This window comes from Stomoxys calcitrans, chromosome 5 (assembly GCF_963082655.1).
Source record: "Stomoxys calcitrans chromosome 5, idStoCalc2.1, whole genome shotgun sequence".
Classification (NCBI taxonomy): Eukaryota; Metazoa; Arthropoda; class Insecta; order Diptera; family Muscidae; genus Stomoxys; species Stomoxys calcitrans.
In genome coordinates this window covers 136,453,172-136,465,514 of record NC_081556.1, presented here as the reverse complement: position 1 = coordinate 136,465,514, position 12,343 = coordinate 136,453,172, and the positions used below count along the sequence as shown (strand labels likewise).

At 38.0% G+C, this 12,343-nt stretch overlaps 2 protein-coding genes across 2 annotated transcripts in view; one reads left to right on the top strand and one right to left on the bottom strand.

Moving 5' to 3' along the window:
* Positions 1-854: 854 nt before the first annotated feature.
* LOC106084026 (2-acylglycerol O-acyltransferase 2) overlaps positions 855-12,343 on the bottom strand; it is a 32,622-nt gene continuing 21,133 nt past the window's right edge. Inside the window, exons 2-5 of the mRNA XM_013247423.2 lie at positions 12,176-12,273; positions 11,922-12,053; positions 1,366-1,707; positions 855-1,301 (exon numbers count right to left, since the gene is read on the bottom strand). Of these exons, the coding sequence (XP_013102877.2) occupies positions 944-1,301; positions 1,366-1,707; positions 11,922-12,053; positions 12,176-12,273 (930 nt within the window). The 3' untranslated portion in view covers positions 855-943. The remainder of the gene's footprint in view (positions 1,302-1,365; positions 1,708-11,921; positions 12,054-12,175; positions 12,274-12,343) is intronic.
* Positions 7,558-8,729, top strand: LOC131998174 (uncharacterized). Its single transcript, XM_059370533.1, has 2 exons — positions 7,558-7,857; positions 7,997-8,729. Exons 1-2 carry the CDS (start codon positions 7,558-7,560, stop codon positions 8,024-8,026), a joined length of 330 nt encoding a protein of 109 aa, XP_059226516.1. The 3' UTR covers positions 8,027-8,729.

Below are 12,343 nucleotides of genomic sequence, written 5' to 3'. Positions count from 1 at the left end.
TGAACATTTCATTAAAGAACTGGGGCAAACTTCTCACATATCAATGAATGCTGTCCTATTCAAGTTTAAGCTCAGTGATAAAGAACCTCCTTTTTCTAGCCTAGTCCCAATGGCGTCCCACAGTGCGACACCTCTATGGGGAGATGTTTTTACAAGACTTCTATGCATGGCATAGTACCTCACAAATTTCGCCTACATAAGGAGGGGAAAACCACCACTTAAAAAATATTCTCGCCAGCATTTGAACCCATGCGTTTAGCATCATTGGCGGACTTGCTTACCTCTGCACTTCAATGACACGTATTCTATATCCACATTCGGGGTGAAATGTCCCCATCTTAAAACTCTACTAATACAGTAATTATATTGGGTTACCCAAAAAGTAATTGAGGATTTTTTAAAAGAAAGTAAATGCATTTTTAATAAAACTTAGAATGAACTTTAATCAAATATACTTTTTTTACACTTTTTTTCTAAAGCAAGCTAAAAGTAACAGCTGATAACTGACAGAAGAAAGAATGAAATTACAGAGTCACAAGCTGTGCAAAAATTTGTCAACGCCGACTATATGAAAAATCCGCAATTACTTTTTGGGCAACCTAATATATTGATCATTGCAATATAGGGCTCAAATAAAAGATATAACAGCGTTAAAGAAGGCGCTGCTGAGTGGACCCGAATCGCTGCGGGAACATGTATTTATACATCGGTCCTTTGACCCGGAGCAAGCATACTCACCTACAGAAGCTTGACGAGGACCGCAACCTCCACATGAAAATGTGGTTACAACAAAAGTACAAAATAGAAAAAAAATAACTGAGCGATTCTTAAAAAGACAAAAATAAAGCAAGCTAAATGCCCTTAAGATATAATACTTTCTTATAAAAATGCATGCATGTTTACAAGTAACGCTTCACAATTTTGTTCTATAACTATTGTAAATCTAATTTATTATTAACTTTGTCGATTCAGGATTTTCTATATACTTATATTTGTATTTTTCAAACATTTCATTTACACTATCTATGACTTTTTGATGGATTTCATCGACATACTTTGGATCAGGCTCAGCCGTCTTCTTAACATCAATGGGAGCACCCACTACTTGCACAATGGGTTTGCGAAAAGGCAATACACCCAAACCTTGGCGTATGAAACCACGTCCTATGGCTATAATGGGGGCAATTCCAGTAACACGTTTAAAAAGAACTTGGAATTTCTTCAGCAAAGTATTGGAGGGACTGTCCAGTTGATCCAAGATATCCACTTCGCCGAACGAGAAACTGGGCACAATGGGACATCTGCAAAAGAAATCCTTACAAATCAAAGTCTGCTGTAAATTATATCCAACTCATTTTAACTTACCCCGTTTGTATAGCAATTTTCACAAATCCCTTGCGTTGCTTTAAGGTCAATATATATTTGCCTGGCCTCGAGTCGAAAGCTTCTTGGGCTCCCCCTATCACAATACCCAAAGCATTTGAGGTGAAACCATCCGAGTTATGTGGATGATGTGGATCATTGGATTTATTTAGCTGCCGCATTATGGCCTCTTTGGCAGAGGCAACAAAGCCCCAAGAACGTCCCAGATCACGTAGAAACGGTGTGCGTAAATACATGTCCAAGGTAACTAATTTTGGCCTAACCCCTGGGAACAATTCCAGCCATGACCGAATGTTAATGCTCATGTTAACCGCTATACCAGTGCTAAAATAAAAAAAAATTAAAAAAAACTTAGAATATTCTCATATATAACAAGTAAAAGGACTTCAAGTTCGGCCGGGCCGAACTTTGGATACCCACCACCTCGGGTATATATGTAAACCAGCTTTCGTCAAAATCCGTTGAAAAATGCATACCTTGTGCCCCATAGTAGCTTTATCGAAATAAGCTCCGATTTGAATGCGAAGAGACTAAAAAAACTCACTGTGCCAAATTTCGGCTAAATCGGACAATAAATGCGCCTTTTACGGCCACAAAACCTTAAATAGAGAGATCGGTCTATTACAGAAGTATATCAAGAGGCTTAGTTTAACTCACTGTCCCAAATTTTGGCAAAATCGGACAATTAATGCGCCTTTTATGGGCCCAAAATCTTAAATCGAGAGATGGGTCTATATGACAGCTATATCCAAATCTGGACCGATCTGGGCCATATCGCACAAGTATGTCGAAGAGCCTAACACAGCTTACTGTCCCAAATTTCGGCAAAATCGGACAATAAATGCGCGTTTTATGGGCCCAAAACCTTAAATCGAGAGATGGGTCCATATGGCAGCTATATCCAAATCTGGACCGATCTGTGCCATATTGCTGAAGTATATCGAGGGGCTTAACCTAACTCACTGTTCCGAATTTCGGCTAAATCGGACAACAAATGCGCCTTTTACGGCCTCAAAACCTTAAATAGAGAGATCGGTCTATATAGCAGTTATATCCAAATATGGACCGATCTGTGCCATATTGCAGAAGTATGTCGAGGGGCTTAACTTAACTCACTGTCCCAAATTTCGGCGACATAGGACAATAAATGCGCCTTTTATGGACTCAAAACCTTAAATCGAGAGATCGGTCTATATGACAGCTATATCCAAATCAGGACCGATCTGGGCCAAATTGAAGAAGGATGTCGAAGGTCCTAACACAACTTACTGTGCCAAATTTCGCCAAAATCGGACAATTAATGAGCCTTTTATGGGCCCAAAACCTTAAATCGAGAGATCGGTCTATATGACAGCTATATCCAAATCTAGACCGATCTGTGCCATATTGCTGAAGTATGTCGAGGGGCTTAACTTCACTCACTGCCCCGAATTTCGGCGACGTCGGACAATTAATGCTCCTTTTATGGGCCCAAAACCTTAAATCGAGAGATCGGTCTATATGGCAGCTATATCCAAATCTGGACCGATCTGTACCATATTGGAGAAGTATGTCGAGGGGCTTAACTTAACTTACTGTCCCAAATTTCGGCGACATCGGACTATAAATGCGCTTTTTATGGACCCAAAACCTTAACTCGAGAGATCGGTCTATATGACAGCTATATCCAAATCTGGACCGATCTGTACCATATTGGAGAAGTATGTCGAGGGGCTTAACTTAACTCACTGTCCCAAATTTCGGCGACATAGGACAATAAATGCGCCTTTTATGGACTCAAAACCTTAAATCGAGAGATCGGTCTATATGACAGCTATATTCAAATCTGAACCGATCTATGCCAAATTAAAGAAGGATGTCGAAGGGCCTAACACAACTCACTGTCCCAAATTTTGGCAAAATCGGATAATAAATATGGCTTTTATGAGCCTTAGACCCTCAATCGCCGGATCGGTCTATATGGCAGCTATATCGAAATTTGGACCGATCTGAGCCAAATTGATGAAGAAATTCGTAGGGTCCAACACAACTCACTGTCCTATATTTCAGCAAAATCGGATAATAAATGTGGCATATATGGGCCTAAGACCCTAAATCGCCGGATCGGTCTATATGGCAGCTATATCCAAATCTGGACCGATCTGAGCCAAATTGAAGAAGGATGCCGTAGGGTCCAACACAACTCACTGTCCCAAATTTCAGCAAAATTGGATAATAAATATGGCTTTTATGGGCCCAAGACGTTAATTCGGCGGATCGGTCTATAGGGTCCTATATCCAGATACAGCCCAAATTCGAACTTAACTTAACCTACTTATGGACAAAAACAGAATCTGTGTCAATTTTCAGCTCAATATCTCTATTTTTAAAGACTGCAGCGTGATTTCAACAGACAGACTGACGGACATGGCTAGATCGTCTTAGATTTTTACGCTGATCAAGAACATATATAATTTATAGGGTCGGAACGGGATATTTCGATGTGTTGCAAACGGAATGTCAAAATGAATATACCCCCATCCTTAGGTGGAGGGTATAAAAATCAATTTGTGTTTGTTTGTTTGTTCCGTAGAGATTTGAAATTGTCACAGATTGTGTAGGTTGATCTAGAACAAAAAAATAGGCAAAATAATTTTTTGATATCGGTAGGGGGGAGGGTCCCCCTTACCCCAAAAGTATTACCCAAAAATAAAAGTGGACTGATCCGGACAATATGGGACTCAAATAAAAGGTATTCAGGAGTATAGTACGAATTTCATATTAAAAATTGGATCCAAGTAACTGAGGGCCGCCCCAACCCCAAAAGCCCTTAAAATAGGTTTATAAGAGGATTCAAATGAAATGTATTCGGGAGTAGATTGCGGATATGGGTAGGAGGGAGGAACAGGCTTTATAATTTGTTGATATCGGAAGGGGTAGGACCCTCCCCCGTTTCCGCAAAAACACCACCCCAACTCAAAGTGGACCTATAATGTAGAATGCGCATATGGTTTTCAAAATTGGGTCCAAGTACCCAGGAAGTCCCCCTGACCTCAAAACTCCTCCAAGCAGACAAATTGAATGTTCATATAAATATGGGTCTCAAATGAAAGGTATTCGGGAGTAGATTATGAATCTGGCATGGAAAATCAGATTGAAGTTTAGGTGGTCACACCAACCCCCCGAAAAAGCCCCAAATGGGCACATTAACCAACTATGACTGTATAGGACTCGTTTTGTTTGTTTGTTCCGTAGAATCAAAAACGGCAGAACTGATTTTCTTAAAATTTTCACAGATTGTGTAGGATGGTCTGAAAGGAAACATAGGCTATATAGTTTTTTAATACCGGTTAGGGGCGGACCCTCCCCCATACCCCAAAAATATCACCCAAAATCAAAAGTGGGCCGATAGGCACAATATGGGTATCAAATGAAAGGTATTGGAGACTATAAAATGAACATCGTATTAAATTTTGGATCCAAGTACCCAGCGGGCCGCCTCAACCCCTAAACTCATCTAAACAGATATATTCGACTTTCATGTCAATATGGGACTCAAATAAAAAGTATTCGTCAGTAGTTTACAAAAATGGCATACAAAATTAGGTCCAAGTAAGGGGAGGTCTTCCCACCCCCAAATACCCTCAAATGGGCACATTAGCCGACCATGGCTATATTGGACTCAATTGAAAGGTATTTGCAAGTAGATTACGAAAATGACATCAAAATTTGCGTTCAGGTCTAGATGGCGCCTTTTCTCCTAAAAATACGTAAAATAAGTTCATTAACCCATTATGACAATATGGGACTCAAATGAAAGATATTTGTGAGTAGAAAACGAATCTGATATACAATTTTGGAGCCAAGGGTTTGAGCGTACTCCCTAAAGCACCCCCGAAACGGAACTTCATTTCCGACTATGGCAATATGGAGCTCAAATCAAAGGTATTTGGAAGTACAATAGGAATTTGATATCTACCTTCAGGGCAAAGTGCCGGTGGCCATCCCAGCCTCAAAACACCCTCCAAACGTTTCATATAAACCGACCATGGCAATATGGAGCTCACATTAAAGGAATTAGGGAGTGAATCACAAATTTAATATCGATGTTTGAGTCTAAATGCCTGAGGTGCTTCTCATTACACTTATCTTAAAAAAAAACAGATCTCCGAAATTGGTTATACGAATCGTTCGAAATTTATTTGCTTGGTTTCTATTGCTGGGGTCGGTTGTGCCTTGGCGGCCACCAAAAACCCGGCAAATGGATATATAGACCAATCACGACAATATAGGGCAAACGAAAGGTGCTAGAGAGAAAAAAAAACAAATTTGATATCCAATTGAAGAGCCATGTGTTTGGCTCTCAATTAGCTTTTATAAAAGCTATTTGGGAGTAGAGTACGAAATTGATACTCATTTTTGGGACAAAGACCCTGGGGTCCACTCCAGGCTCAACCAGAAGTTATTTACCGACCATGCCAACATGGGGCTCATATAAAATGTAATTGAAAGTGGAACACGAAGCTTATAATTACTTTAAGGGCCATGTGTCTGGGTGGCCATTCCACCCCTGAAATTTTCCGTAAACAGGAAATATTTACCAAAGTGGTAATAACGGACTCAAAAAAAAGGCATTTGGGAAAAGAGTCAAATTTTGTCCATGAACGAGCAGGGGCAAACTTCTCACACAACAATGAGTCTTTCCGATTCAAGTTAAACTCAATGATTTCGATGAATTCGAACGGCGTGCCGCAGTGCGACACCTTTTTGGGGAGAATTTACATGACCATGCATGGCTTGGTAGCTCGCAAATTTCGCTAGCACTTAGAGCGCCCCGGTAGCCGAGTTGGTAGCGCGCTTGGATTACCAGAGCAGGGTTCGTTGTTTCGATTCCCGTCAGAAGCCTTGGTCTATCGCTACTGTGGTAAAATTGACTAAGTGAGTCACTCTTACCTAACCTAACCTAGAGGGGAAAACCATCATTTTAAATTTTTTTCGAAGTTCTCGTCAGAAATCGTACTCAGACTTTCTGCGGACATGGGCTACAGTGGTAAATGCAATTTTTTTGCAAATTTTGCCCATGACCATTCCACTAAGGAACAGAGGCAAACTTCTAACATATCATTGAGTGCAGTCCGATTTAAGTTTAAGTTCAATAAAAAGGGGCCTCCTTTTTATAGCCGAGTCTGAACGGCGTGCCGCAGTGCGACACCTATTTGGAGAGAAGTTTTACATGGCATACTACCTTACAAATATTGCCAGCATTAGGAAGGGAATCCACCGCTGAAAAATTTTTTGTGATGGTCTCGCCAGGATTCGAACCTAGGCGTTCAGCGTTATAGGCGGACATGCTAACCTCTGGGCTACAGTGACACGAATTCGATATCCACATTGAAGGCGAAGTGTCCCCACCCCAACAAGGGGTGAAGCGCAGCGGGCCCGGTTCGGTTCGGTTCAAATAAAAACAAAGCAAATTTTAACAAAAAAACTATTTTTTCACATTTTGAAAAAATTTTAATTGTTTAATTTTAATAACTAAAAACTTTATTTTTACAATAAAATTTAGACAAAAAGAACGACAATTATCAATAATTTGCAAGACAACACAAAAAACGCCAACAATCTTATTATTCTTGAAACTAGGTTGCCCAAAAAGTAATTGCGGATTTTTCATATAGTCGGCGTTGACAAATTTTTTCACAGCTTGTGACTCTGTAATTGCATTCTTTCTTCTGTCAGTTATCAGCTGTTACTTTTAGCTTGCTTTAGAAAAAAAGTGTAAAAAAAGTATATTTGATTAAAGTTCATTCAATTATAAACGAATTCGATTTGCATACGGTTGTGTTTTTTGGCCGCTCCTGATTGTTTTGCTGCAAAGTCAAGCTATACGTTCATACACATCACTATAGGCGCTTCAAACTATAATACAACCTTGGCTGTTTCATCGATGACGAAATTGGTCCTTATTGAAGAATAGTTCTACGCAATTTTGCATTTATTTTTTCATCTTATTTGCAAAACTATTTCTAAATCACTGGAAGGCGCCCACATTTTTCACTAACACAAGGAGTAAAATACAAACAACAGCTGGACTGCTCTATCAAACCTATAACTGCCGGACAAATCGATAATCATCATACAGCTGGTAAAAGAAATAATCGTTATCGAAAAACACAGGGTGCACTGCAATACTAAATGAGCAGCAAGCGCACTCTTTTATCGACATCACCTGATCATAAAGAACATACACCAAAAAAATACGCGCCGTCCCTAAATATGAGTGTAAGCAGTCATCAAGACGTGTTTACATGGAGCAAACTATGCGAAGTCCTGGACGACAAATTGAAGGGTGTAGCAAAGAAAGAAGATCTGACGGATATCAAACATGAAATTGAAGAATTAAAACATGAGAATTCTAAATTAAAGGAAGACATAAAGAAATTAACAAACCGTCTAGAACTAGTTGACCAGAAATCGAGAACCACAAATATCATGGTGAGTGGACTATCCTGTAATAATATCCCGGCCGCAAAAAAGAAGCTCGCCGACATCTGTAAAGACGTGTTGAATGTAGATGTTACCGTCACATACACCAAAATGCTATCCTCTGGAAAATCTTTTGTGTTTACACTAGGTACCGCCAGCGAAGTCCAAAGGGTTTTAAATGCTAGAAGTAACCTTAAGGGACAAGCAATTTTTATTCAGAAGGATTACACTGCAGCTGAACAGTCTATTAGATACAATCTCAGGCAAGTTAGCAAAGTAATATCTAAGCATAAAAAAGATGTAAAAGTACGGCTTGGTGAATTTTGTATCTACATCAACGATAAACGCTTTACTTGGTTCAATGGAAAGATACGTTCTTCCGCTACAAACGATGTAAAATTTCTAGAAGATATATTAGCTGAATGCGGTTTTAGTTGTGAGGTTGTTTGCAACGAAAACGTAGTATTAAATAAAAACGATAACAATCCTTATGTACAATAGCTAGCTGATTCGTGCCATATAATAGCTTATAACGTTTGTAACCTTGAAAAATCGCTAAATTTTGGAAACTTTATAACCTTTTTAAATAAGTTTGATATTTTCTTTTTGTTTGAAACCCATGTTGTTGCTAATAAACAAACTTATTTCTCATCATTTTTTCAAAATTATTGTCTACACTGGGTTGAAGCAATTAAAATACATAAATCGGGTCGTGCTAGTGGAGGTTGCCTATTCGGTTACAAAAGAGAAATGAAAAAGAAATACAAGCTAAACTTTACCGAATGCAATAGCCATACAATGCTATCTGTGAATATTGACGGAAATTTATTCCAACTTATCCCGACCTATCTGAATAGTACGAGCTGGAAGAACGATGCAGATAAGCTTGTATCATTTTTGAGCAGTCTAAATCCAACCAGCTTCTGTATTATGGGAGATCTAAATGCAAGAATAGGTGAACAACAAGTCCTGGACGAAAATATAATCAGGGACCAACCTCATATAAATGTAATTAGGTGCTCTAAAGATAAGAACATAAATACACAAGGGAGACGGCTTTTGAATATGATTGAGGACATAGGTGGTATTGTGGTAAATGGAAGGACTTTAGGTGATTTGGATGGAAAACTTAGTTTCTTTGGTGTAATGGGAAGCTCATTGATAGATTACTGCATTTGCTCATCTGATTTGTTGCAATATATTGAGAATTTTGCAATACTTGCTAAGCCGTTTTCAGACCACATGCCCATCTGTCTCCAGCTTAAAATCCCAAAGCATTCTAGCAATGTGACTAAACAGAATGATACTAGAAGACTTTATTGGAGCGATAGAAATATGACTCAATACGGGTTAAATCTGGGTAACACCCCAGTGAATGGATACTACCGTGCAGATATGTCTGTGGACGACATGATCTGCGGTATAACGCAAAAGATTAGACAGGCACATGTCAAAAACACAAACAGGAAATTTTTTGAGCCTAAACAGCCGTGGTTTGATTGGACATGCTTCCGTTTGCGTTCAGTAATGCGCAGGAACCTTAAAGCGTTTAGGGCTCTCCATACTGATGTTAATAAGAAAAGATATTATTCATCGAGAACCAAGTTTCAAAGACTATGTAGTAGGAAGAAATTGGAATATTATAATGAGAACCTCAGAAGACTGGACAGAGTAACGAGTAGCAAGGATTGGTGGAACTTGTCGAATTCATTGAAGAATAGATCACAAAATTCAAAAGGAAATCTTAATGCTGATGATTACATGGTACATTTTAAGGCATTACTACTTAACCGAAAGGAATCCGAGAACATACACTGGTGTTTGCCTTATTACGTCGACCCATTCCTTGACTCTCCCTTTGAACTGTGTGAACTATTCTTTGTTATTAAAGGGCTTAGAAGAAATAAGTCTCCAGGGCTGGATGGAATCCCTTATGAGTTCTATAAATACGCTCCTCGCAATTTTCTAGAAGAAATATTGGCTGTCTTCAACACTATATTCCTTAATGAAAGGATTCCGTTATCTTTCAGAGAATCTACCTTGATACCGTTGTTTAAAAAAGGTGACGTTAACATTGCGGCTAATTATAGGGGACTTTCACTTCTAAACACTAACTGTAAGATCTTTAACTCTTTGCTTTTGAATCGGATATCTGCTTGGATAGAAAGAAATGACATTCTAAATGAGTTCCAGTCTGGGTTCAGAAAAGAGTACTCCACGCTTGACAATATATTCAATCTGGTTAACATTGTTAATTTGAATAATTTGAAGAACAAGGCTACCTACGCTTTCTTTGTAGATTTCTCATCTGCTTTCGATCTGATCCCCAGAAACAGCTTATTTTATAAATTGTCAAGCTATGGACTCTCTACGAAGATTGTGCGGATATTGCAACTATTGTATGAAAATACTACGAGTAAAATCTGGGACGGAAATGCATTCTCAGATTACTTTTCGGTGGAAACAGGAGTGAAGCAGGGTTGTACACTCAGCCCAGTACTGTTCTCTTTATATGTTAATGACTTACCCGATTCTTTACCAGGAGGTGTGAACGTAGCAGATACTAACATTAAAGTTCTTTTGTATGCAGACGACATTGTCATTCTGTCTGAAACTGCAGAAGGGTTACAAGATATGATTAACGTTCTTGAGGAGTATTGTTTGACATGGAGTCTGAAGGTAAACCTTGCCAAATCTAAGATACTTATTTTCCGGAAGGGCACAAGAGTCGCTAGAAACTTGAATTGGCGGTTTGGGAATCAGAATATCGAAATTGTGAATAGTTACACTTACCTTGGTGTCGAATTAAGTTACAACTTATCTTTTAGAAAACATCTTCAGAACAAGCTCACTGCGTCTAAAATGGCGATAAATTCTACTTGGTCAAGATATATTAATCACCCAAAAATATCGAAGGCTAATAAACTTAAAATTTTTGAATCGTGTTCAAAGTCTATAATGTGTTATGCCGCAGAAATTTGGGGATGTGTAAGATATGAGGACGTGGAGAAATTGTTTAGATTCTTTATTAAGAAAATGTTATATCTGCCTAACAATACGCCTAACTACATGTTATATCTGGAAACTGGATTCAATTCACTTTTCTGTTCTACATTGAAGACACATTTTTGCTACATTGACAGAGTACTCCAACTAGACTGTCGACGATTACCACGTATTCTTGCGCTGAAGATCATAGAACTGAATATGTCTTGGGCAGAAGAATGGTCCAATATATGCCAATCTCTGCAATTTTCTTTGCACTACAACGCGACACATTTACCCTCGTACTGGAAAGAAGTTATAGAACTACTTAAATCAAAGGAGAGATTAGATTTTGAGGTTAGGGCAAAAGGCTCACAGTTCCATGACCTTTACCCACAGCTTGAATACACCAGGATACCGGAACTCACTGCGAACTTATCTTCACGTGCTACAAGTATCATTGTAAAGGCTAGAGGCGGGTTACTTAATTTAAATGCTAGATCTTTCAGAGACAATACCGATGGCGTTTGCTCAATTTGTAACACAGACGAAACCGAGAACACCTTCCACTTTATCGGCTCGTGCCCAATATACACAAATCTCAGAATTATTTACTTTAATAAGCCCACACTTAATGTAAACGAAGTAATAAGCATATTGAATGGCACGAATTTTTTATCTCTATACAAATATTTAGAAAATTGTATTAAATATAGAAACTTTATACAAAATGAATTTAACTTTTAAAATAGCACTTTCTCTTTTTTATAGTCTCCAATATGTAAACAACTTTATATAACATAGATTAACATACTATAATCAGCCAACCTTTGGTAATATCAATGAATTATATGGCTAACAGCATTCTTGCTATGCCAGCTTTATAGATTTACAACAACACTGAATTTCAAACCTCTATCATTGTGTACTCAAAAATCTATTAATAAATAATAAATAATAATAATTAAAGTTCATTCTAAGTTTTATTAAAAATTCATTTACTTTCTTTTAAAAAATCCGCAATTACTTTTTGGGCAACCCAATAAATTAAAATTTATTTAATTTTAATTAAATTAATTTAAACTCACCTTATGACACCATGAGGAAAACAGGCAACTAAATAATTTCGATTCGGTGGCAACTCTGCTGTCTTAACCAGTTTAACTGGGTAATACTCACGAGCAAGATCCGTCAAAAAGTTGTCACGAAAAAACATCAAACTAGGAAAAAATAGATTAACATCACATATTTTGATTTAAGAGAACATTTTACATTAAAAAAATACACATTTATGTAACCTATAGAAAGGAAAATAAATGTTTGAAATTTTTTTGATGCTTACCCATTGCCATGAATCGTCGAATGGGTTGTCTTATGATCATAGTATATATAAGCAAAATAAATGAGCAACAGAGTTCGACCAAGGAAACCAAAATAAATCTGGAAAGGTGAAAGAGAAAAAAAATTTTATTAATCTCACAAAGGAACTCATTTTATCGGATAAAATTCT

Bases quoted from the DNA above. Each gene is read 5' to 3' on its own strand.
- LOC131998174 (XM_059370533.1), top strand. From the start codon at position 7,558: ATGAGCAGCAAGCGCACTCTTTTATCGACATCACCTGATCATAAAGAA. The intron at 7,858-7,996 runs GTGAGTGGACTA...TGTTTACACTAG, and splicing joins CGAGAACCACAAATATCATG to GTACCGCCAGCGAAGTCCAA.